We start from the raw sequence: 22,937 nt of genomic DNA, 5'->3' as shown, positions 1-22,937 counted from the left end.
CTTCCATCTCCTTCCCCCCCTCCCCCCTCCATCTCCTTCCCCCCTCCCCCTCCATCTCCTTCCCCCCTCCCCCTCCCCCTCCCATCTCCTTCCCCCCCTCCCCCTCCATCTCCTTCCCCCCCATCTCCTTCCCTCCCTCCATCTCCTCCCCTCCCTCCATCTCCTCCCCTCCCTCCATCTCCTCCCCTCCCTCCATCTCCTCCCCTCCCTCCATCTCCTCCCCTCCCTCCATCTCCTCCCCTCCCTCCATCTCCTTCCCCTCCCTCCCCTCCCCTCCCTCCATCTCCTTCCCCTCCCTCCATCTCCTTCCCCTCCCGCCCCCCCTCATCTCCTTTCCCTCCCGCCCCCCCTCATCTCCTTTCCCTCCCGCCCCCCCTCATCTCCTTTCCCTCCCGCCCCCCCTCATCTCCTTTCCCTCCCGCCCCCCCTCATCTCCTTTCCCCCCCCCCTCATCTCCTTTCCCCCCCCCTCATCTCCTTTCCCCCCCCCTCATCTCCTTTCCCCCCCCCTCATCTCCTTTCCCCCCCCCTCATCTCCTTTCCCCCCCCCCTCATCTCCTTTCCCCCCCCCCTCATCTCCTTTCCCCCCCCCCTCATCTCCTTTCCCTCCCCCCCCCCATCTCCTTTCTCCCCCCCCCCCCATCTCCTTTCTCCCCCCCCCATCTCCTTTCTCCCCCCCCCATCTCCTTTCTCCCCCCCCCATCTCCTTTCTCCCCCCCCCCCCCATCTCCTTTCTCCCCCCCCCCCCCATCTCCTTTCTCCCCCCCCCCCATCTCCTTTCTCCCCCCCCCCCATCTCCTTTCTCCCCCCCCCCCCATCTCCTTTATCCCCCCCCCATCTCCTTTCCTCCCCCCCCCATCTCCTTTCCTCCCCCCCACCATCTCCTTTCCTCCCCCCCACCATCTCCTTTCCTCCCCCCCCATCTCCTTTCCTCCCTCCCCCATCTCCTTTCTCCCCCCCCCCCCATCTCCTTTCCTGCCCCCCCCATCTCCTTTCCTCCCTCCTCCCCCCCCCCCCATCTCCTTTCCTCCCTCCTCCCCCCCCCCCCATCTCCTTTCTCCCCCCCCCCACATCTCCTTTCTCCCCACGCTCCCCCCATCTCCTTTCTCCCCACCCTCCCCATCCCTCCCCGTCAGAAACACAGACACTGACAGACAGAGAATGAGAGACACACACAGACAGAGAGATAGAGACACTGACAGACACACACTGAGGGGGGGGGGGGGGGGCGGCGGGGGCATCCCAGCACGCTGTTGGAGGGCTCTTGGTGCTGTAGTCGGTAAGTAGAAAATGTTTTATTTATTGATTTAAAAAAAAAATTATTTATTAATTTTTTTGATTGATTTATTGATGTATTTATCATTTATTATTGATGATGGCTCTTTATTTGTAAAACTGAAGTGTTTAATGTTTGTAAACTTCCCTTTAAACCCCCCCCCCCCAACCCCTATGCCTGATTTGTAACCTACGCCTGATTTTCTAAAGTGTAGACAATGTTTTTTCGAGCGTACAAAAATCTTCACTTACTCCATTCTAAGTTAGTTTGGAGTAAATTTTCACTGACGAAACTTTGAAAACAGGCGTAAGTGGCCGAACACGCCCCCTTTTGAAAAAAAAAATTCTGTTCCAAAGTGAAACTGTTCTAACTGACTAGAACTGGAGCAAACTAAATGACGAGAATTCCGATTTCTAAGATACTCCGTTCTTCACCAGTTGTTCCTAAAAATCAGGAGCAAATCATGTCGAAACTTGGGGCCATTGAGTGGGTGGAAAAGCTAGCCCCTAATGTCAATGAGGAAAATCTAGACCATTGAGGCATCAAGTGAAGCTGCCAATGAATAGAACACCGAGATTCAAGGATAATGGCAAAAAAATGTACGTCAAGACGCTTATTCAGTATCTATCAACATAAATGCGAGTGACAGGAAAACAATGCATGATAGCAGGGCAAATAGATATCTATTCATGCACTTGACTAGTTTAAACTGTGTTACTTTTGATCTGTAATTAGTCACTTACCTCATCATGTTCACACAAACTAATCCCTGGACTCCCCTGAGGAATATCTGCAGATGAGCCCTTGAGCGCTTTAGGCGTTGGTCCTCGCCTACTGGTTAGAGCAAAAGCAGCTTGCTGATGCCTGTAAAGTGTGATGATTCCCCTAGTCTTATTTACAGTGTGATGCATTCCATCTTTTTCAGAATTTGGTCCTTAGATGAAACAGTACAACAGATTAGTCGATATTCTTTGCACTGAAATAGATTTTAAACAGGTTAAAAGGCTAAATTCTAAATTATCAATATAAATAATAATTTTTCTCGGGTACAAAAAATATTTGCGCTAGTTTTCATGCATGCATTTTAAAAATTTTATATTATAAAACAAAATCAGATTTACAACCAGATATCACCAATTTTTCAATGTCTATTTAAACAAAATGTACATTTAGGCACAGTACAAATTTAGCATGAGTGGATTCTAAAATGTGCTTTTATACAGAAGAATAAAAAGGTCACAGTGTATCTGTTTTAACATCAAGATTGACTAAAAACAACTTATACAGGGTTGTGTGGTTCATTTTTCCCCTCATTCACAAGGAGCGCTGTGAAGTTAAGTTTTGTGAATGAGTGAGAGAGAATGGTAAAATGAAAAGGTACTGAATTATTTATTTATTTTTTTTTTTAAATACAGGTTTAACTGATTTATACATGTTAACACTGAACTTTTTCTCGCACTCAATTACCTTTAGAGTTGTCCACACTGTTAGACACAGGTACTGGGGAGATTGCTGAAGGAGTAACTGTGGTGTCCACACATACTGAGTTACAAAGATTTTTCACGATTTTGGGGTTGGGACAAGGACATCTTGATGTACACTGCTGGAGCAACTTTGCAATGCAAGAAGCTGCATAATTCTGCACAAGTACATTTTCCTCCTTCTTCACTCCTTCCATTAAGGGTTTTATGACAGGATTCAGTTTTTCTGGAAGTTGCTGCAAGTCAACAACTGCACAAGCAGCAAACATGTGAACCCTTAGATGAAGAGTTTGCCATTCTTGATTTGTCTCTGCTACAGTCATCTGGACCTGTTGGCGCTTACTATCCAATTGCTGGATCACGTTGGGATTCAAACCACAGGTTGATGTCACTTCACTGAATATTGTTGTGACCTTCAATTTAAAAAATGACATTTTAAAAACACAAAAGTTTAAATTTTTATATTAAATATACTAGTATTGGTACCAACATAATAAACAATACATTCTGGATTAAGTTTTTAAAGCCCTTCTTCCATAAGCCTGGGAATTTAAAAAAAATTGATTTGTTAATTATTCGCAATTCCAATAGAAGTCAGGCCTGACAAAATGTTTTTCAGCAAATACTATCCAGCATTTTCAATCTTCAAAAGCAGTTTCTTCACCATTCTGTTAGAACACAATTTTCTTTAAATATGTCTCCATCTGTTTACATTACTTTATAAACAAATTTTGTTAGGCTCACGAGCTATGTGCTTAACCAATACCTTAGCCTATATAGGCTGTAGGATGACCAATTGAAAGCATAAACATCACCTAAAGGTTCTGAGTTCATTAAAGAAAGGCTGCAAGTTTGATTTAATTTATAAAATGTAAAGTCTGATTTTAGAGCAAATTTATACAGGAACTACTTAAAAAAATTCAGAAACATGAAACTATCAAAACAAAAACTCTCATTATGGTATGCAGATCATATACATCCAAGATAGTAATTAAAAAAAATAGTTTAGATAATTTAAAATGCTACCCTTTGACACCACTTGCATCATTGATATATTAAAAAAAAATCACTCTGTAGTGTAAGGAATTGCTGGCCAACTATCATGTTCAGTATTCTTTTAATTCAACATATAAGCTTAGTGTGGATAAATAACTAGGCTATTCTTGACAATTATATTTCCAGACAAGTAGTCACAAGTTTTTTTCTTCATTGCTTAGAAAGTATATCTTGCATGTTTAAACAAATGTACTTACCAGTTCATTTGCTTGATCTATGGTGAATACACTGTTGTTCACGCTGCTCCCGACATCACAGTTAGCTTCAACCAGTGATGCAATCAGCTGTTTACATTCATTCTGCATCCGGGTAAATGGAACAGCTATCTCATCATAATAAAGATGTTCTGACAAAATAGCCATCAATCGTGGCTGTACTGCACTGGATACAACAATACAATCCTAGAATTAAATCAAAGCTGAGATTTAGTCAAAGTCATAATGTTAACATTGTTCACAAAGTTCAACATGCAAAAAAAGCTTTAAATGGAAGCTTGTAGAAATTATACAAGTAATCGAAATGTCTCAATAATCTACATGCATCCAGACTTCCCTGTAAGCTAAAAAAGCTCAAATTTTTTAAATACAGCATTCATGCAAACATGCCTGCTGTATTTTAGCTGTTGTCCACTTCAAATTGTGCTTTCCTTTGCTAATGTGTAGAGATTTTCCTAAACAGATTATAAATTAGTAATCAGACACAAAATAGAACCAATGTTAGACAAATAAATGCAACGCTTGATTACAATGCAACAAAGTCAGAGTGAGGGGACATGGATCAAGAAAACAAAGTTTCAAGATTTAATATATAAAATGAAGGGGTCTGATGACAAAGTACTGCTGTGCTTGACAGCAATACAATGAAATTAATTGAGATGACAAATTTATACTTCAAGTACATAATGTTAGCAGTAGACAGTCCAAAACAAACTTGGAGGGGGACAGCCGCTTCTTAGAAAGTTGCTAAATGCAGTACGTAGACAGCATGATTAAATGTTTTACTTTACTTGTAACAGAATGCATTTATGAAGTATGGTTAAAATCTAGCAGAAGTGTTTTAAACTGCTCAGACAACAAATTGAGAGATCATAACAGAGATTAAAAACTATTAATAGTTCAGATAAACACCATACCTTTCTCAGAGTAGCCCATTCAGAAATAACTAACGCAACAGCAATTCTCTGCAGTGCAGATTTAGAATTTAAATGGAACAGTAATAGTTGAGCAAGTGACTCAGCTGGTTTCACTTCCTGGCTGATGAAGTTAACACTTGGCTCACATATGGAACAACAGAGGGCTCCAAGCAACCTTTAGAACAAGATGAAAAAATTGTTATGCCTCATAATTAAGTATGTGTCCAAAGAGCTGTAGTATACTTCATTTTAGCCTAAATTATCACTTGTGCAGTGGAGTCCTTGCTTCAGGAGGCCTTCAGCTTTTTTTGACTAAAACAACCATCACTTCGATAACTTAGTGAAGCCAACTCTTATTCAAAACACCAATTTCTATCATGAGACCTAAACGGATCAGAAATATAAAAGGAGGAATGCACAGCGATGCCAAGTTACAAAATATTCTCTACCAGTTCATTAACATTTTCATTCGCTTTCTTAGCTTAACTCCTAACCTAGTTAAAAATCAAAAACAAAACCTTTCCAATCCCATTAACTTGACATTTTTTTGCAGAAGGCAGGAGTATAACAGTAAATTGTGGAACTGAGCTACAGGAGTATAACAATAAGATTGTGGAACTAAGCTAAATTGTGCAGCAGATTTTTACTTTTTGGAAAAAAAACCAATCTGCCTGTCATCACAGGCAGTCCCTTGGAGTCATAGAAACATAGAAAATAGGTGCAGGAGTAGGCCATTCGGCCCTTCGAGCCTGCACCACCATTCAATATGATCATGGCTGATCATTCACCTCAGTACCCCTTTCCCGTTTTCTCTCCATACCCCTTGATCCCTTTAGCCATAAGTGCCATATCTAACTCCCTCTTGAATATATCAAATGAACTGGCATCAATGACTCTCTGCGGCAGGGAATTCCACAGGTTAACAATTCTCTGAGTGAAGAAGTTTCTCCTCATCTCAGTCCTAAATGGCCTACCCCTTATCCTAAGACTGTGTCCCCTGGTTCTGGACTTCCCCAACATCGGGAACATTCTTCCCGTATCTAACCTGTCCCGTCCTGTCAGAATCTTGTAAGTTTCTATGAGATCCCTTCTCATCCTTCTAAACTCGTGTATAAAGGCCCAGTTGATCCAGTCTCTCCTCATATGTCAGTCCAGCCATCCCTGGAATCAGTCTGGTGAACCTTCGCTACAATCCCTCAATAGCAAGAATGTCCTTCCTCAGATTAGGAGACCAAAACTGAACACAATATTCCAGGTGAGGCTTCACCAAGGCCTTGTACAATTGCAGAAAGACCTCCCTGCTCCTATACTCAAATCCCCTAGCTATGAAGGCCAACATACCATTTGCCTTCTTCACTGCCTGCTGTACCTGCATGCCAACTTTCAATGACCGATGAACCATGACCCCCAGGTCTCGTTGCACCTCCCCTTTTTCTAATCTGCCACCATTCAGATAATATTCTGCCTTCTTGTTTTTGCCACCAAAGTGGATAACCTCACATTTATCCACATTATATTGCATCTGTCATGCATTTGCCCACTCACCCAACCTGTCCAAATCACCCTGCAGCGTCTTAGCATCCTCCACACAGCTCACACCACCACCCTGTTTAGTGTCATCTGCAAACTTGGAAATATTACACTCAATTCCTTCATCCAAATCATTAATGTATAATGTAAAGAGCTGGGGTCCCAGCACGGAGCCCTGCGGCACTCCACTAGTAACTGCCTCCCGTTCCGAAAAGGACCTGTTTATCCCGACTCTCTGCTTCCTGTCTGCCAACCAATTCTCTATCCACACCAGTACATTACCCCCAATACCATGTGCTTTGATTTTGCACACCAATCTCTTGTGAGAGACCTTGTCAAAGGCCTTTGAAAGTCCAAATGCACCTCATCCACTGGTTCTCCCTTGTCCACTCTACTAGTTACATCCTCAAAAAATTCCAGAAAATTTGTCAAGCATGATTTCCCTTTCACAAATCTATGCTGACTTGGACCGATCATGTCACTGCTTTCCAAATGCACTGCTATTTCGTCCTTAATAATTGATTCCAACATTTTCCCCACTACTGATGTCAGGCTAACCGGTCTATAAATTACCCGTTTTCTCTCTCCCTCCTTTTTAAAAAAAAGTGGCGTTACATTTGCTACTCTCCAGTCCATAGGAACTGATCCAGAGTCGATAGACTATTGAAAAATGATCACCACTATTTCTAGGGCCATCTCCTTAAGTACTCTGGGATGCAGACAATCAGGCCCCGGGGATTTATCGACCTTCAATCCCATCAATTTCCCGCCTGATATCAGTTCCTCCTTCTCACTAGACCCTCGGTCCCCTAGTACATCTGGAAGGTCATTTGTGTCGAGGATGACTTGCTTCCACACTAAAAATATAGAGTTCTCAGATGACTGAAGAGTCCAATGTGGGTCCTACAGTCTCCGTCACAGGTGGGGCAGACGGTGGTTGGAGGAATGGGAGGTTGGAGTGCCTGGGTAGCTACGAGTTCCTTCCGCTGTCGACACTCGGCTTCAGCTTGCTTTTGGGGAAGAGACTCAAAGTGTTCAGCACCTTCCTGAATGCTTTTCCTCCACTTTGGGCAGTCTTGGGCCAGGTGTCAATGGGGATGTTGCACATTTTCAAGGCGGCTTTCAGGGTGTCCTTAAAGCGTTTCCTGGGACTTGCTTGCCATGTTGGAGCTCCTAGTAGAGCACTTGTTTTGGGAGTCGCGTGTCAGGTATGTGGACGATGTGGCCCGTCCAGCGGATCTGATAGAGCGTGGTCAATGCTGCACTGGCATACTGAAGGCAGTGTTGGACCTTTTCGTTGATGTCTGCCCTTGTTGACAATAGGTTCCCGAGGTATAGAAAATGGTCAACGTTATCAAAGGCCTCATCGTGGATTTTGATAACCGGGGGGCAGTGCTGTGTGGTGGGGGCTGGTTGGTAGAGGACCTTTGTCTTACGGATGTTTAGTGTAAGGCACATGCTCTTGTACGCCTCGGTGAAGGTATTGATGATGGCTTGGAGTTCGGCCCCCAATTGTGCGCAGACGCAAGCGTCGTCTGCGTACTGTGATTCAATGACTGAGGATGGGATGACCTTGGATCTGGCCTGGAGGCAGCGGAGGTTGAACAGATTCCAGTTTGTCCTGTAATTTAGCTCCACTCCAGCAGGGAGCTTGCGGAGGATGAGATGGAGCATTGCAGCATGGAAGATTGAGAAGAACGTTGGTGCAATGACACAGCCTTGCTTGACACCGGTCCGAACGTGGATGGGTCAGTGATGGATCCGTTGGTCAGGATCAAGGCTTGCATGTCATCGTGGAGCAGGCGGAGGATGGTGACAAACCTTTGAGGGCAGCTGAATCCAAGGAGGATGCTCCATAATTCTTCACGGTTGACAGGGTCAAAGGCTTTTGAGAGGTCAAAGGCGGCCATGTCCAAGGGTTGATGCTGTTCCCTGCATTTCTCTTGTATCTGCTGCGCGGTGAAGATCATGTCCATTGTGCCCCTTAGTGGATAGAATCCACTTTGCGACTTGGAGGAGCTCTTCAGCCACAAAGAGAAGGATTTTTGCAATTACTTTCCCGATGGTCGACAGTAAGGTGGAGTGGTGACCAGTCCGACTGTAGTTACCACAGTTGGATTGGTCACCTTTCTTGAAGGTGGTCACGATTACAGCGTATGAGATCTCCTGGCATTATCTTCTCCTTCCAGATGAGGTCATGAATCCACGCAAGTAGTGCTTCTCCGCCGTGTTTTAGTGCTTCGGCGGAGATTCCATCTGCTCCTGATGCCTTGTTGTTCTTCAGTTATCGGATGGCCTTTTCAACCGCGTGCCGGGCTAGGACTGTGCTGAGATTGTGGTGGGTGGCATGCTGTGGGATGGAGTCAAGGACACTCACGTCGAAGACAGAGTCTCGGTTAAGGAGATCCTCGAAGTGCTCCTTCCATCGGGCACTGACTGCCTCGCTGTCCTTGATGAGCACCTCTCCATTCTTGGCCAGCAGTGGGGTAGGGCCTTGGGCTGTAGGTCGTCTTGACTGCGCTGAAGAATCCTCGCACGTCATGGTTGTCAGCTAGATGCTGGATTTCTTGTGCTTTCTCTACCCACCATTCAACGGGTTTTCTGTTGGACCTTAGCCTTCAGACATCTGTAGAGCTGCTTTCTTGCCCTCGAGTTGTGTTGCTGCTTCCAGTCCAAGAATGCCTTGCGCTTGCAGCATATTAGCTCCTGGATCTCCTGGTCGTTCTAGTCAAATCAGTCTTGGCGTTTCCTGATCGCGTGACCGAGTGTCTCTTCGCAGGTGCTAATTATGGAAGCTTTGAGTCGTCAGGTTGGTAGCGAGGCACTGGCTGAATAGGGCTTTCTTAGCAGGATCTTTGAGTTCTCCGGCGTTCATTTTCCTGCGGCATTGTTTCTGTTGCCGTCGCTATTTTGGGACAATGTTGATGGTGATGACAGAGCAAATGGTGGTCCGTCCAGCAGTTGTCAGCTCCTGTCATGGCGCGGGTGATGCACACGTCTTTGCGGTCCCTCGCTCGGACGATGACTTAGTTTAGCAGATGCCATTGCTTGGAGCGAGGGTGTTGCCATGAGGCTTTATATTTGTCCTTCTGACGGAACAGGGTATTGGTTATGATGAGGCCATGTTTTAAGCATGTGAGAGAGAAATTACCATCACTATCAATGCAAAAACTGTTGTTTCTGGCAGCAGTGCTCCCATCTATTATGGAGTTGGGATGGCAGGTTTCCTTACTGTGCATTGAAACCAAACTAGCCTTCTTGCACCCAATTTTCTCTTGCATTTATATACCTTAATTCACAATACCTTTACTGCACTTTATTACAGAGCTGGGAGACAAGACTACTAGAGGAATTGAAATATTACATCAACCCCAAGGAAATGGTTATGACTTATTTTAAAGTCTGAATCAAGTTATCTTACTTGGCTGTCTTTAGGCGTGTTCGAGTTACAACATAATCCCTCGTAGCTTGGTCCTCATTAATGGTGTCTGAACCAGCAATATATTCCTGTCTCACTTCTTTTGTTTGAGCTTGCCCTTGTCGGTGCTTACTGCAAGATTTTTCCTACATCAAAAAAGATATTTACACAACAGCTGGACAGGATAAGTTACATCATCCCAGTAGCAGTTTCCCAGTCGCAGATTTCAATATTTTTAAATGTATTCTAATTTCAGGAAACTAAGCAAAATTAAAAATTGATTTATAGCTGCTTCCCATGTCAGTAACAAGTATTGATTTCTTTGCACGCTGGTTCAATCCAGTTATACTTGGACCATAAGCATGTGACACCATGTCGATTATTCATTTTTGGAGATTGCCTAAATCAAACTATTATTTAGACCTGATTAAGTCACAAGAATTAAAAATCAAAATCATGAAGTCATTTCTTAGTTCTAGAGTTTTCCTCAACACTAACATCTAGTGAGAATGCAGTTTTTTTTTTGGGGGGGGTGGAGTTTTCATAATTATAAAAAGACAAGACTGAATGGACCCTTAACCAATACAAAATCAATACCTTTGATTTGGCTTTTATCTCTAATAGCATATTTGAATCAATTGGCAAATGAGAAGGCTGCATCATTAAGCACAACCAAGCTCCCATCCAAGGGCAAGCAGCAGCGACCACATACTGGATAGGGGCTTTATTCAACAACTCCAACCACACCTAAATACAAGGGAAAATATGCATTAAGTTGGTGTATCGCATATCTTTTAGCCTTGATGCCAGTCTAGATCAAAAATAGAAATATGTTACAATAATTAAATTACAAAGTAATGATTCTGTGTATAAGTTATTACATATGAACATGACCAGTAAGAGGATCAATATTTTGACTTAATTCCATTAAGTTTAACTTAAATAGGATAACTTTAATAGGCCATCAGCGTACATCTCCCTCATTTTCTTCCAAAAAATTAAGTTACCCCAATTAAGTAAAGTGCTCTGTATTCTTTCAATACTATGTGTCTCCTCTGCATGTCAGGATTGTCATAGCCGCAAAAATTCTAACAGTGCCATTTTAGGGACTTGCTTTGTGATATCCACATCTCCCATTGCCATTAACATACATTAAGATGAGCAAAATCTATACAACTCGATTAAACAGTTTAAAGGTTTATGTTAAAATAGCTGACAAAGGAATGGCATTCTAATCTATTAAGCATTTGTAAACTAATATTTGCACAACAAAATTTCAAGCCTAATGTACACAGAAACATAGAAAATAGGTGCAGGAGTAGGCCCTTCGAGCCTCCACCACCATTCAATATCATGGCTGATCATTCCCTCAGTACCCCTTTCCTGCTTTCTCTCCATACCCCTTGATCCCTTTAGCTGTAAGGGCCATATCTAACTCCCTCTTGAATATATCCAATGAACTGGCATCAACAACTCTCTGCGGTAGGGAATTCCACAGGTTAACAATTCTCTGAGTGAAGAAGTTTCTCCTCATCTCAGTCCTAAATGGCCTACCCCTTATCCTAAGACTGTGTCCCCTGGTTCTGGACTTCCCCAACATCGGGAACATTCTTCCCGCATCTAACCTGTCCAGTCCCGTCAGAATCTTGTAAGTTTCTATGAGATCCCCTCTCATCCTTCTAAACTCCAGTGTATAAAGGCCCAGTTGATCCAGTCTTTCCTCATATGTCAGTCCTGCCATCCCGGGAATCAGTATGGTGAACCTTCGCTGCACTCCCTCAATAGCAAGAACGTCCTTCCTCAGATTAGGAGACCAAAACTGAACACAATATTCCTTAACCTCCAACTCTCCCTACTGCAACAGGATGATTTTGTTTCCTAGTTATCAGACCAACCTTGGAATTATTGGCATTTTTACATTTTTATAAGTAAAAAGCACAAGTACAAAACTAAAGAATAAGAAAAGGCCACTCAACCCATTCCCTTTCACAGAGGTTGAACAATTTGCTCCTTGTATAGGAGTCACAAGATTTACACTTCATCACAAGCAAAAATGCTCTTCAAAGTGATCAGATGACCACACACTTCTTTGGAACTTGCTAAATAAGTTATCTAAACAATTTTCTATACACTAAATATAAAGATGCATCGGATTCTACCATTAAAAACAATTCATACAGAATTAATTGAACACAAAAGGGTTTAGTAATAAAATTACTGCAAACTTGTTAATCTTTTGAAATCATCAGCTAATTTTTAGCCAATTCTTATAACAATGATCATTAAATTGAAGAAAATGGCACCTTTTGAATAAGTTCCAAAATTTCTTGATTGCTTTCCAAAATACATGATTGATATATATGTCTTAACACATCTTGTAGAATTGGAGTCAACCACATTACACAGCTCTGAAAAATGAAAACAATTATTGTACAAATGTTCTACATAAATAACTATCTTCACACTATGGAAATGTTTAAAAAAAAAATCAATGCAGGTAGGATGAAATAAAAACAGAAAATGCTGGAAATACTCAGCAGAACAGGAGAGAGAAACAAAGTAAACAGTTCAGGTCAATGACTCTTCATCAGAATCTGTCGACAGGTCATCGACCTGAAACGTTAACTCAGTTTCTCTCTCCACAGATGCTGCCTGACTTGCTGAGTATTTCCAGCATTTTCTGTTTTTATTTCAGATTTCCAGCATCCGCAGTAGTTTGATTTTGTATTAATGCAGGAAGGGTAATCAGTTGCACATTCTACATCTCAATATAAAAATACGTACTTGATCTTGTGTAGACAAAAGAGTGAATAAAGTTTCCAAAGCTGCTTTCCGAACAGAAGAAATAGTATGACGTAAAAATGGCCAAACTCGAGGAACCAAAACTGTAAGTGATTGCTGGATACTGGTAATTAAAAAAAATTGCAGTTTTATACGAGAAAAGAGATATTGCTAAAGCTTTCATGCAATATTACACTTGAAATTTCTTAGCAACATTTAAACAATTATGTGCAATCTAGTGCGCATTTCTCGTGACAATTTTGCCATATTTAAGAGGTTGCGATGTTTTAGGACTGCACACGACTCTCAAAAACGGTAAAACTGAAATGTTTGGTGTCCCATTGTGCTGTGGCATGAGTTGGCAGGATTCAGGCTTGTATTTACGATTTGGCCCATGGTAAGCTCCTGTTTGTGATCATCAGGGGTTTTCCCCATGAAGAATGAGAAAATGAGTTTCAAAATGTTTTTTTGAATACCTCGATCAGACCTCTTCACGTTATCTGTTGTGATGAAAACAGCCCCAGTTTCTCTTCAATCCCTCCTCATAACTAAAGCCTCTCACCCCTGCCATCTTTGCAAAGCACAAAATGTTATCCAAAATCTTATTCGATTAACCATTTCAGAGTTTATCATGTACCCCATTTACATTTTTTTGCTGAAGGTTGTTAGGACATGGAATGCCCTACCAGAAACAGTGTTGCAAGCAAAATCCATAATGGCTTTTAAACAGGATGTGAATAAATAGTGTGTGTGGAGAAAGGGCAGCAGAATGGGACTAAGTACATAACTCAAAGTTGGAACAGGCACAGTGGACCGAATGGTGTCGTTCTGTGCTGTAAAATTCTATGGTCAATGCCAGAATATCACAAAAGAAAAATGGGGAAATTAGATGGTAAACGAGGAAGAAGAAGAAGAAAAAAAAAAATCACAATTAAAGGTGTCAAGTACATTTTGGACAGCATATCTCATAAAAAATCCTTTTCACAATGCGTCACGGTTATACCATTAAAATCTCTTAAATGATTACCTGTATAGTCGGATTTGACGATACGCCAATAGTGATGACAACAGAGTCATGATGCTGTTAGTTGAAGCTGTAAGATCATCCAACTCTAGAAGAGCATCCCATAAAGTATTGACTATAAAAGGCACCTAGAAATAACAAAAAGAGAAAATTACTGGCAAAGTAAATACAGGTACACAGTTACTAAGACTTGGTTGAGGGAAGCAAATAACAAATTTTACATGTTAGGAAATTTAACAGAAGTGCACAATAGTGCTACAGGTGCGACGTCCAAAATCCGGAGTTCCAGAATCCGGGCCGATAATTGGCGGGGTCGCCCGGAAACCGGAAAATGTTCCGAAATCTGGACTCCTCCGCCCTGGCCCAACAGACAACCCCGGCGGCACGACCAACCCACCCCCACTCCTGACCTCTGGCGGCCCGACCCAAGCCACCAACGCCCCCTTCCCGCACTCTGGCAGCCCGACCCACCACCCCCCCCCCCCCCCGACCTCTGGCGGCTCAACTGACTCCTCTCGCCCCCCGCCCCACCATCCCCCTCTCCCCTACCCACCAACTCGGCCCAGGCAAAGACGTTCCGAAATCCGGAAATACCAGAATCCGGAACGGCCTCGGTCCCGAGGTTTCCGGATTTCGGACATCACACTGTACTACAATATATTGGTTGTCATCTTCCAAAATTCCATAGATTCTAGAACGGTTCCCACAGATTGGAAGGTAGCTAATGTAACCCTGCTATTTAAGAAAGGAGGGGGAGAGAAAACGGGGAACTACAGACCAGTTAGCCTGACATCAGTCGTAAAGAAAATGCTAGAATCTATTATTAAAGACCTGGTAACAGGGCACTTAGAAAATAATAATAGGGTTGGGCAGAGTCAACACGGATTTATGAAAAGGAAATCATTTTTGACAAACTTATGAGTTTTTTGAGGTTGTAACTAGTAGAATAGATAAGGGGGAACCAGTAAAGGTGGTGTATTTGGATTTTCTGAAGGCATTCGATAAAGTGCCACACAAGAGGTTATTAAACAAAATTAGGGCTCATGGGATTGGGGGTAACATACTAGCATGGATTGAGCATTGGTTACTGACAGATAACAGAGAGTAGAAATAAACGGGTCATTTTCAGGTTGGCAGGCTGTAACTAATGGGGTACCGCAAGGATCGGTGCTTGGGCCCCAGCTATTCACAATCTATATCAATGATTTGGACGAGGGGACCAAAATGTAATATATCCATGTTTGCTGATATAAGGTGAGGTGGGAACATATGTTGAGACAGATGCAAAGAGGCTTCAAGAGGATATAGACAGCCTAAGTGAATGGGCAAGGACATGGCAAATGGAATATAATGTAGAGAAATGTGAAGTTATCTACTTTGGTAGGAAAAATAGAAAAGCAGAGTATTTTTTAAAATGTTGAGAGATTGGGAAATGTTGGTATTCAGAGGGACCTGGGTGTCCTGGTACACAAATCACTGAAAGTTAACATGCAGGTACAGCAAGTAATTAAGAATGCAAATGGTATGTTGGCCTTCATTACAAGATGATTTGAGTATAAGAGTATAGACATCTTATTGCAATTATATAGGGCCCTGGTGAGGCTACACCTGGAGTACGGTGTACAGTTTTGGTCTCCTTACCCAAGGAAGGATATACTTGCCATCGAGGGAGTGCAACAAAGGTTCACCAGCCTGATTCCTGGGATGGGGGGGGATTGTCCTATGAGGAAAGATTGAGCAGGCTCGACCTATATTCTCTAGAGTTTAGAAGAATGAGAGGTGATCTCATTGAAACATATAAAATTCTTACAGGGCTAGACAGGGTAGATGCAGGAAGGATGTTTCCTCTGGCTGGGGAATCGAGAATCAGGGGTCTCTATCTCAGAATAAGGGTCGTCCATTTAGGACTGAGATAAGAAGAAACTTCTTCACTCAGAGTGGTGGAATCTTTGGAATTCTCTACCCCAGAGGGTTGTGGAGGCTCAGGGCTAGACATTCGCCTTCATTTTCAGCAGTATTCTCGGCAGTACAGCTGTTTTTTGATGAAAAACCGCCCAATGAAAGTTTCCTTTTCATTTTTTTAAAGACTTCTGCCCACATTTTGCAAAGACCGCCGGGTAGCAAACCACCCACGTGCACTGCCGAGAAAACCACTAGGATCTAAGTTTTGCCTCAGTGGAGGACCCATACAAACTGCCGAGGAAACCGCCCACGAAAAGCTGCTAGAACAGGGTGGTAAGTGAGTACCCTGCAAAGAAAGGTAAGTTATTATTTTTAAAATTCTAAAACAGCGATTACGTTAAAAAAAAAAGTGTTTTGAGAACGTTTGTAACTTTTTATTTTTTGTTTACCTGAAAAAGTATTTTTTGAGTTTCCCCTCCCCCTCCCTAGGCCCAACCGTAGCCTCGGACTAAATTTTAGTACTTGCCATCCATTCCGGTACGAACCGCCCGTTTCACCTAGTTTCGCCTTTAACCGCCGAGAATATTAGTGCAAGATCCATTTTCTCGCCAGGCGATATTTTTTACCTTTATTATGGAAAGTTTCGTCAGCGTTAGTTGCAGAACGTTAGCGGTTTTTCTGGGCAGCAATCGGGTGTTGAGGGAAACTCTAGCCCTCAGTCTTTGATTGTATTCAAACAGAGATTGATAGATTTTTGAATATTAAGGGGATCATGGGATATGAGGGCAGTGCAGGAAAGTGGAGTAGAAGATCAGCCAAGATCTTATTGAATGGCAGAGCAGGCTCGAGGGGCAGAATGGCCTACTCCTGCTCCTAATTCTAATGTTCTTATGTACTGCAAGTAGGAGGGCTGCATGCAACCTGTTTTGCCAAAATTCAGACTATATCTGGATGGGACTGAGGTTTTAAACAGTGTAGTGTACTGCCTAAATGGCCAATTGAATTTGGGGGTAGAACGTGCAACTTGAAAGAGAAGGCTGCTGCAATTTAAATCTTTTGATGTTATGACACAAAAACCGAGCAAGGAAGATGCTGAGGTGTAAAAGACAACACTGGCCAAAATGTGATTATTTAGATCCTGAGAACCCTGGATGCTTCAACAATTGGCCAATCCCAGTTTTGCATTAATTTGAAATTTGAGCCTTTCCCTCTTCCTCTTATTTTCCCTCACTCAAGTGTTAAGAAAAAATACAAATGAGAGCTTGCATGCTAATCAACAATCTATTTCAATATGTTTTCTGAATACAATCAAAAGTATATTTATTAGAAGAAAAATCTTGACTGAGCAATGTGCTGTCCATCAAATTAAAAGAAACTGCACTGGAATTCAATGTGAACTGTTGCTATTTCAAAGTTGTACTATACATGGTGAAAAAAAAAGCAAGTGATACCAACTGACTGAATCAAACATTTAGCATTCAAGAGGGGAGGGGAGGGGTCGGGGGGGGGGGGGGAGGTAGGAGGGGGGGCGGCAGGAAGAGAAAAAGTCAAAAAGCATGTTGAGGAAGCAGTTCAACTTCAATGCTTCCAAGTGATCTTCTCTTCCCAGATAGCAAAAATTGTCCAACTCTTGGATAGTTGGGGAGTAGGAAAAAAAACCCAGAAAATAGTGAAGTGGATAGTGAAAACAGTGAACTGAGCAGCATCTGCAGCAGAGTACCTCAATTCAAGTATTTTAAACTCATGCAATTTCTTGCAAAATTAGTTTTAATCTATGGCAATAAATTATCTGTAGCGTAACTCATGGCAAGTCAGAGGATATGCCTTTCTATAAAAAAATATTTAAGAGTTTTTTATGCAATGTAGGACGACATGTAGGAATGCCTCCGAGTCAGAAGATTATGGGTTCGAGCTCTACTCCAGACAGCCTTGGCATGGGGAACACTGGATACTCATGTCCGTTGAGTGGAGTGCCCCAACCCCCGCCACATTGTATCTAGCTGGTACTCATCATAGGGTGTTATGAGTCAGGCCAACAACTTGTCCATGTAAAAAAGCTCGGTTATCTTGAGCACAATCTGCTGGATGTTAAAAAGCAGTACAAGTAATGGTTGCATCATGTGCCACTAGGCAGGATAGAAAGAAAAAGATGCCATGTATAGTATAACATAAGGGTCACAGATTTACATTAGCATTCTGGGAGTTTTAACCGGTGCTTAGAGGATCGAATTTCACAACTCGTCAGGTGTCTTGTGATTGGTTTCTGAAAGTGTTGTCTCTTTCTTTTTGTGTCTGTCTCCATTGATTTACCCTCACTTCTGTATAGAAACATAGAAAATAGGTGCAGGAGTAGGCCATTCGGCCCTTTGAGCCTGCACCGCCATTCAATGAGTTCATGGCTGAACATGCAACTTCAGTACCCCATTCCTGCTTTCTCGCCATACCCCTTGATCCCCCGAGTAGTAAGGACTTCATCTAACTCCTTTTTGAATATATTTAGTGAATTGGCCTCAACAACTTTCTGTGGTAGAGAATTCCACAGGTTCACCACTCTCTGGATGAAGAAGTTCCTCCTCATCTCGGTCCTAAATGGCTTACCCCTTATCCTTAGACTGTGTCCCCTGGTTCTGGACTTCCCCAACATTGGGAACATGTGCCTGTCTTCCTGCCTGCCTATCTCTTGCAATCACTGTCTCACAGGTAATAATTAGAATGTATACATTTTGTATCCATCAATAAAATACAGTTGATAACCAGGAGAATCAGCTGATTATTAGAGGCTTTGTTTGCTTTCAAAATTGAACTTTTAAAAATCTAAAATGAGGATGATGAAAGACACACTCTGTTTAATACATTCTAAACTTTAGGATTTTTATAATTCAAAACCAACAAAAGCTGCAATATTTATGAAATCAGCACATCACATTTTCCCCTATTCTTATCAATGTCTTATGGCATTGTATACAGGGAGACAAAGATAAGTGCCATTAGAGGACAGGGGATAATAGGACCAGTGTGTGGAGATATAGTTCAGTTCCCATTTTAAAAAGTGATACATTCAGTTCTTATTTTTATATTGCTTTGATATTCATATCGTTAAATAGTAAAACATAAGTACTTGGGAAGCAGAGAAGTAGAGTTGGCTTGCAGCAGAGGAGCTGCTCTGCAATATAACCCGAGCAGCTGGTAGATGCAAAACCGAGGTGTTACAGTATCACCACTGGAAGGAGGATGGAATTACAGCATAATACATTTACAGAAGCAGTTTCCATTATGTGGATGCAAAAATTTAAAATAGGAAAAGTTGATAAATGTGTGACAACAACTGGGCAACTGGAAGTAAGGTTTTGTAGACAAGAGATGCATGCCATTATGTAGATAGATATACTAGAAACAATGGCCCAGATTTTGCGGTCAGTGATGAAGTGATGACGCTCGCTGCTGACCTCGAAGAAAGCTGCCCACAAATTTCTAACAATTTCTGTGGCATCAATTTCATCTCTCCCGACGTTAATTTGAATCTGACGTCAAGTCTAGGGGATCTCCAGCAAGTGATGTCATCAAGCTGGCTAAGCACCCAATCACACTGAAGAATTCTCAGACAGCAAACCAGGAAGTAAAATGAATTGATTTTCATTCACTTTTTAATCATTCTTACTGAGAGGCAAATAAAGATTGGGACATGCACATGGGATAGAAGCTGAAATATCAAACAAACTTAATTAAAAAAAAAAATTAAAACCCATGCAATTTTCATCATAATGAAATAATTTGATATTCCAGAAATATAAAATTAGTTTTTAAGGGCCAGAACGGTTATTCAGCAGTAATTGTAACTCAGTACGCCATTAAAAACTCAGTTTCACCTCATTCAACAAGGCGCAACATTTTGGGCTGTTTTTAAGTATAATATTCCAGCGTAAAAGCTTAAGTTCTCATCAGTTCAATGATTTCAATTGGCTGGTTCAATTGGTGGAGAGTTTAACAGTGTGCCGTGAGGAGTAGCAAGGAATGACTGACAGCAACTTCTAGATTTCTGCATTTAAATGCACATGTGCGTGCTCCAGAAGTTGCTGTCAGATTCACAGTTGTAATGATGGCGAATGCTGACAGTACAAGGAAGGTAGTGCAGGGATCCCCTGCGGTCATCCCCCTGCAAAACAGATAAACCGCTTTGAGTACTGTTGAGGGGGATGACTCATCAGGGGGGAGCAGCAGCAGCCAAGTTCATGGCACCATGGCTGGCTCCGCTGCACAGGAGGGCAGGAAAAAGAGTGGGAGAGCGATAGTGATAGGGGATTCAATTGTAAGGGGAATAGATAGGCGTTTCTGCGGCCGCAGCCGAGACGCCAGTAATGGTATGTTGCCTCCATGGTGCAAGGGTCAAGGATGTCTCGGAGCGGGTGCAGGACATTCTGAAAAGGGAGGGTGAACAGCCAGTTGTCGTGGTGCATATAGGTACCAATGACATACATAGGTAAAAAACAGGATGAGGTACTACGAGGCGAATTTAGAATTAAAAAGTAGGACCTCAAAAGTAGTAATCTCAGGATTGCTACCAGTGCCATGTGCTAGTCAGAGTAGGAATCACAGGATAGCTCAGATGAATACGTGGCTTGAGGAGTGGTGCAGAAGGGAGGGATTCAAATTCCTGGGACATTGGAACTGGTTCTGGGGGGAGGTGGGACCAGTACAAACCGGACGGTCTGCACCTGGGCAGGACCGGAACCAATATCCTAGGGGGAGTGTTTGCTAGTGCTGTTGGGGAGGAGTTAAACTAATATGGCATGGAAAGGGAACCTATGCAGGGAGACAGAGGGAAATTAAAAAGGAGGCAGAAGCAAAATATAGAAAGGAGAATAGTAAAAGTGGAGGGCAGAGAAACCCAAGGCAAAAAACAAAAAGGGCCACATTACAGCAAAATTCTAAAGGGGCAAAGTGTATTAAAAAAACAAGCCTGAAGGCTCTGTGCCTCAATGCGAGGAGTATTCGGAATATGTTGGATGAATTAACTGTGCAGATAGCAGTTAATGTATACGATGTGATTGGCATCACGGAGACATGGCTCCAGGGGGACCAAGGCTGGGAACTCAACATCCAAGGGTATTCAGCATTTAGGAAGGATAGGCGGGGTGGGGTTGCAGGTTAAAGATGAAATCAATGCAATTGTAAGGAAGGACATTAGCCTGGATGATGTGGAATCGGTATGGGTGGAACTGCGGAATTCAAAAGGGCAGAAAACGCTAGTGGGAGTTGTGTACAGACCACCAAATAGTAGTAGTGAGATTGGGGACAGCATCAAACAAGAAATAAGGGATGTGTGCAATAAAAGGTACAGCACTAATCATGGGCGACTTTAATCTACACATTGATTGGGCTAACCAAACTGGTAGCAATGCAGTGGAGGAGGACTTCATGGAGTACATTAGGGATGGTTTTCTAGACCAATATGTTGAGGAACCAACCAGGGAGCTGGCCATCCTAGACTGGGTATTGTGTAATGAGAAGGGACTAATTAACAATCTTGTTGTGCGAGGCCCCTTGGGGAAAAGTGACCATAATATGGTAGAATTCCTTATTAAGATGGAGAGTGACAAAGTTAATTCGGAAACTAGAGTCCTGAACTTAAGGAAAGGTAACTTCGATGGTATGAGGCATGAATTGGCTCGAATAGACTGGCAAATGATACTAAAAGGGTTGACGGTGGATAAGCAATGGCAAACATTTAAAGATCACATGGATGAATTTCAGCAAATGTATATCCCTGTCTGGAGTAAAAATAAAAATGGGAAGGTGGCTCAACCATGGCTAACAAACGAAATTAAGGATAGTGTTAAAGCCAAGGAAGAGGCATATAAATTGGCTAGAAAAAGCAACAAACCCGAGGTCTGGAAGAAATTTAGAATTCAACAGAGGAGGACTAAGGGTTTAATTAAGGGGGGGAAATAGAGTACGAGAGGAAGCTTGCAGGGAATATAAAAACTGACTGCAAAAGCTTCTATAAACATGTGAAGAGAAAAAGATTAGTAAAGACAAACGTCGGATTCAGGTGAAATTATAATGGTGAACAAAGAAATGGCAGACCAATTGAACCATACTTCGGTTCTGTCTTCACGAAGGAAGATACAAATAATCTTCCGAAGGTACTCGGGGACAGTGGGTCTAGTGAGAAGGAGGAACTGAAGGATATCCTCATTAGGCGGGAAATTGTGTTCGGGAAATTGATAGTATTGAAGGCCGATAAATCCCCGGGGCCTGATAGTCTGCATCCCAGGGTGCTCAAGGAAGTGGCCCTAGAAATAGTGGATGCATTGGTGATCATTTTCCTACAGTCTATCGACTCTGGATCAGTTCCCATGGACTGGAGGGTAGCTAATGTAACACCACTTTTTAAAAAAGGAGGGAGAGAGAAAACGGGTAATGATAGACCGGTTAGCTTGACACCAGTAGTGGGGAAAATGTTGGAACTGATCACGAAGGACGAAATAGCAGCGCATTTGGAAAGCGGTGACAGGATCGGATCAAGTCAGCATGGATTTATGAAAAGGAAATCATGCTTGACGAATCTTCTCGAATTTTTTGAGCATGTAACTAGCAGAGTGGACAAGGGAGAACCAGTGGATGTGGTGTATTTGGACTTTCAGAAGGCTTTTGACAAGGTCCCGCACAAGAGATTATTGTGCAAAATCAAAGCACATGGTATTGGAGGTAATATACTGACGTGGATAGGGAACTGGTTGGCAGACAGGAAGCAGAGAGTCGGGATAAACAGGTCCTTTTCAGAATGGCAGTGGAGTGCCGCAGGGCTCAGTGCTGGGACCCAGGCTCTTTACAATATACATCAACGATTTGGATGAAGGAATAGAGTGTAATATCTCCAAGTTTGCAGATGACACTAAACTGGGTGGCGGAGTGAGCTGTGAGGAGGACGCTAAGAGGCTGCAGGGTGACTTGGACAGGTTAGGTGAGTGGGCAAATGCATGGCAGATGCAGTGTAATGTGGATAAATGTGAGGTTATCCGTTTTGGGGGCAAAAACACAAAGGCAAATTATCTGATTGGCGGCAGACCAGGAAAAGGGGAGGTGCAACGAGACCTGGGTGTCATGGTTCATCAGTCACTGAAAGTAGGCACGCAGGTGTTAAAGAAGGCAAATGGTATGTTGGACTTCATAGCTAGGGGATTTGAATATAGAAGCAGGAGGTTTTACTGCAGTTGTACAGGGCCTTAGTGAGGCCTCACCTGGAATATTGTGTTCAGTTTTGGTCTCCTAGTCTGAGGAAGGACGTTCTTGCTATTGAGGGAGTGCAGCGAAGATTCACCAGACCGATTCCAGGGA

The 22,937-nt window shown here is 42.7% G+C and overlaps 1 protein-coding gene across 2 annotated transcripts in view; it reads right to left on the bottom strand.

The window, feature by feature from the left end:
- Nucleotides 1-22,937, bottom strand: part of btaf1 (BTAF1 RNA polymerase II, B-TFIID transcription factor-associated) — a 215,145-nt gene that overhangs the window by 69,307 nt on the left and 122,901 nt on the right. For both annotated transcript variants that reach the window (XM_070876808.1, XM_070876809.1), the window contains exons 13-21: nt 13,701-13,825; nt 12,677-12,797; nt 12,196-12,300; nt 10,490-10,639; nt 9,896-10,038; nt 4,945-5,119; nt 4,010-4,213; nt 2,743-3,169; nt 2,019-2,209 (exon numbers count right to left, since the gene is read on the bottom strand). In XM_070876808.1, the coding sequence (XP_070732909.1) occupies nt 2,019-2,209; nt 2,743-3,169; nt 4,010-4,213; nt 4,945-5,119; nt 9,896-10,038; nt 10,490-10,639; nt 12,196-12,300; nt 12,677-12,797; nt 13,701-13,825 (1,641 nt within the window). The remainder of the gene's footprint in view (nt 1-2,018; nt 2,210-2,742; nt 3,170-4,009; nt 4,214-4,944; nt 5,120-9,895; nt 10,039-10,489; nt 10,640-12,195; nt 12,301-12,676; nt 12,798-13,700; nt 13,826-22,937) is intronic.

Source organism: Pristiophorus japonicus, chromosome 3 (assembly GCF_044704955.1).
Source record: "Pristiophorus japonicus isolate sPriJap1 chromosome 3, sPriJap1.hap1, whole genome shotgun sequence".
NCBI classification, from domain to species: domain Eukaryota; kingdom Metazoa; phylum Chordata; class Chondrichthyes; family Pristiophoridae; genus Pristiophorus; species Pristiophorus japonicus.
This window is presented reverse-complemented; position numbering and strand designations above follow the sequence as displayed.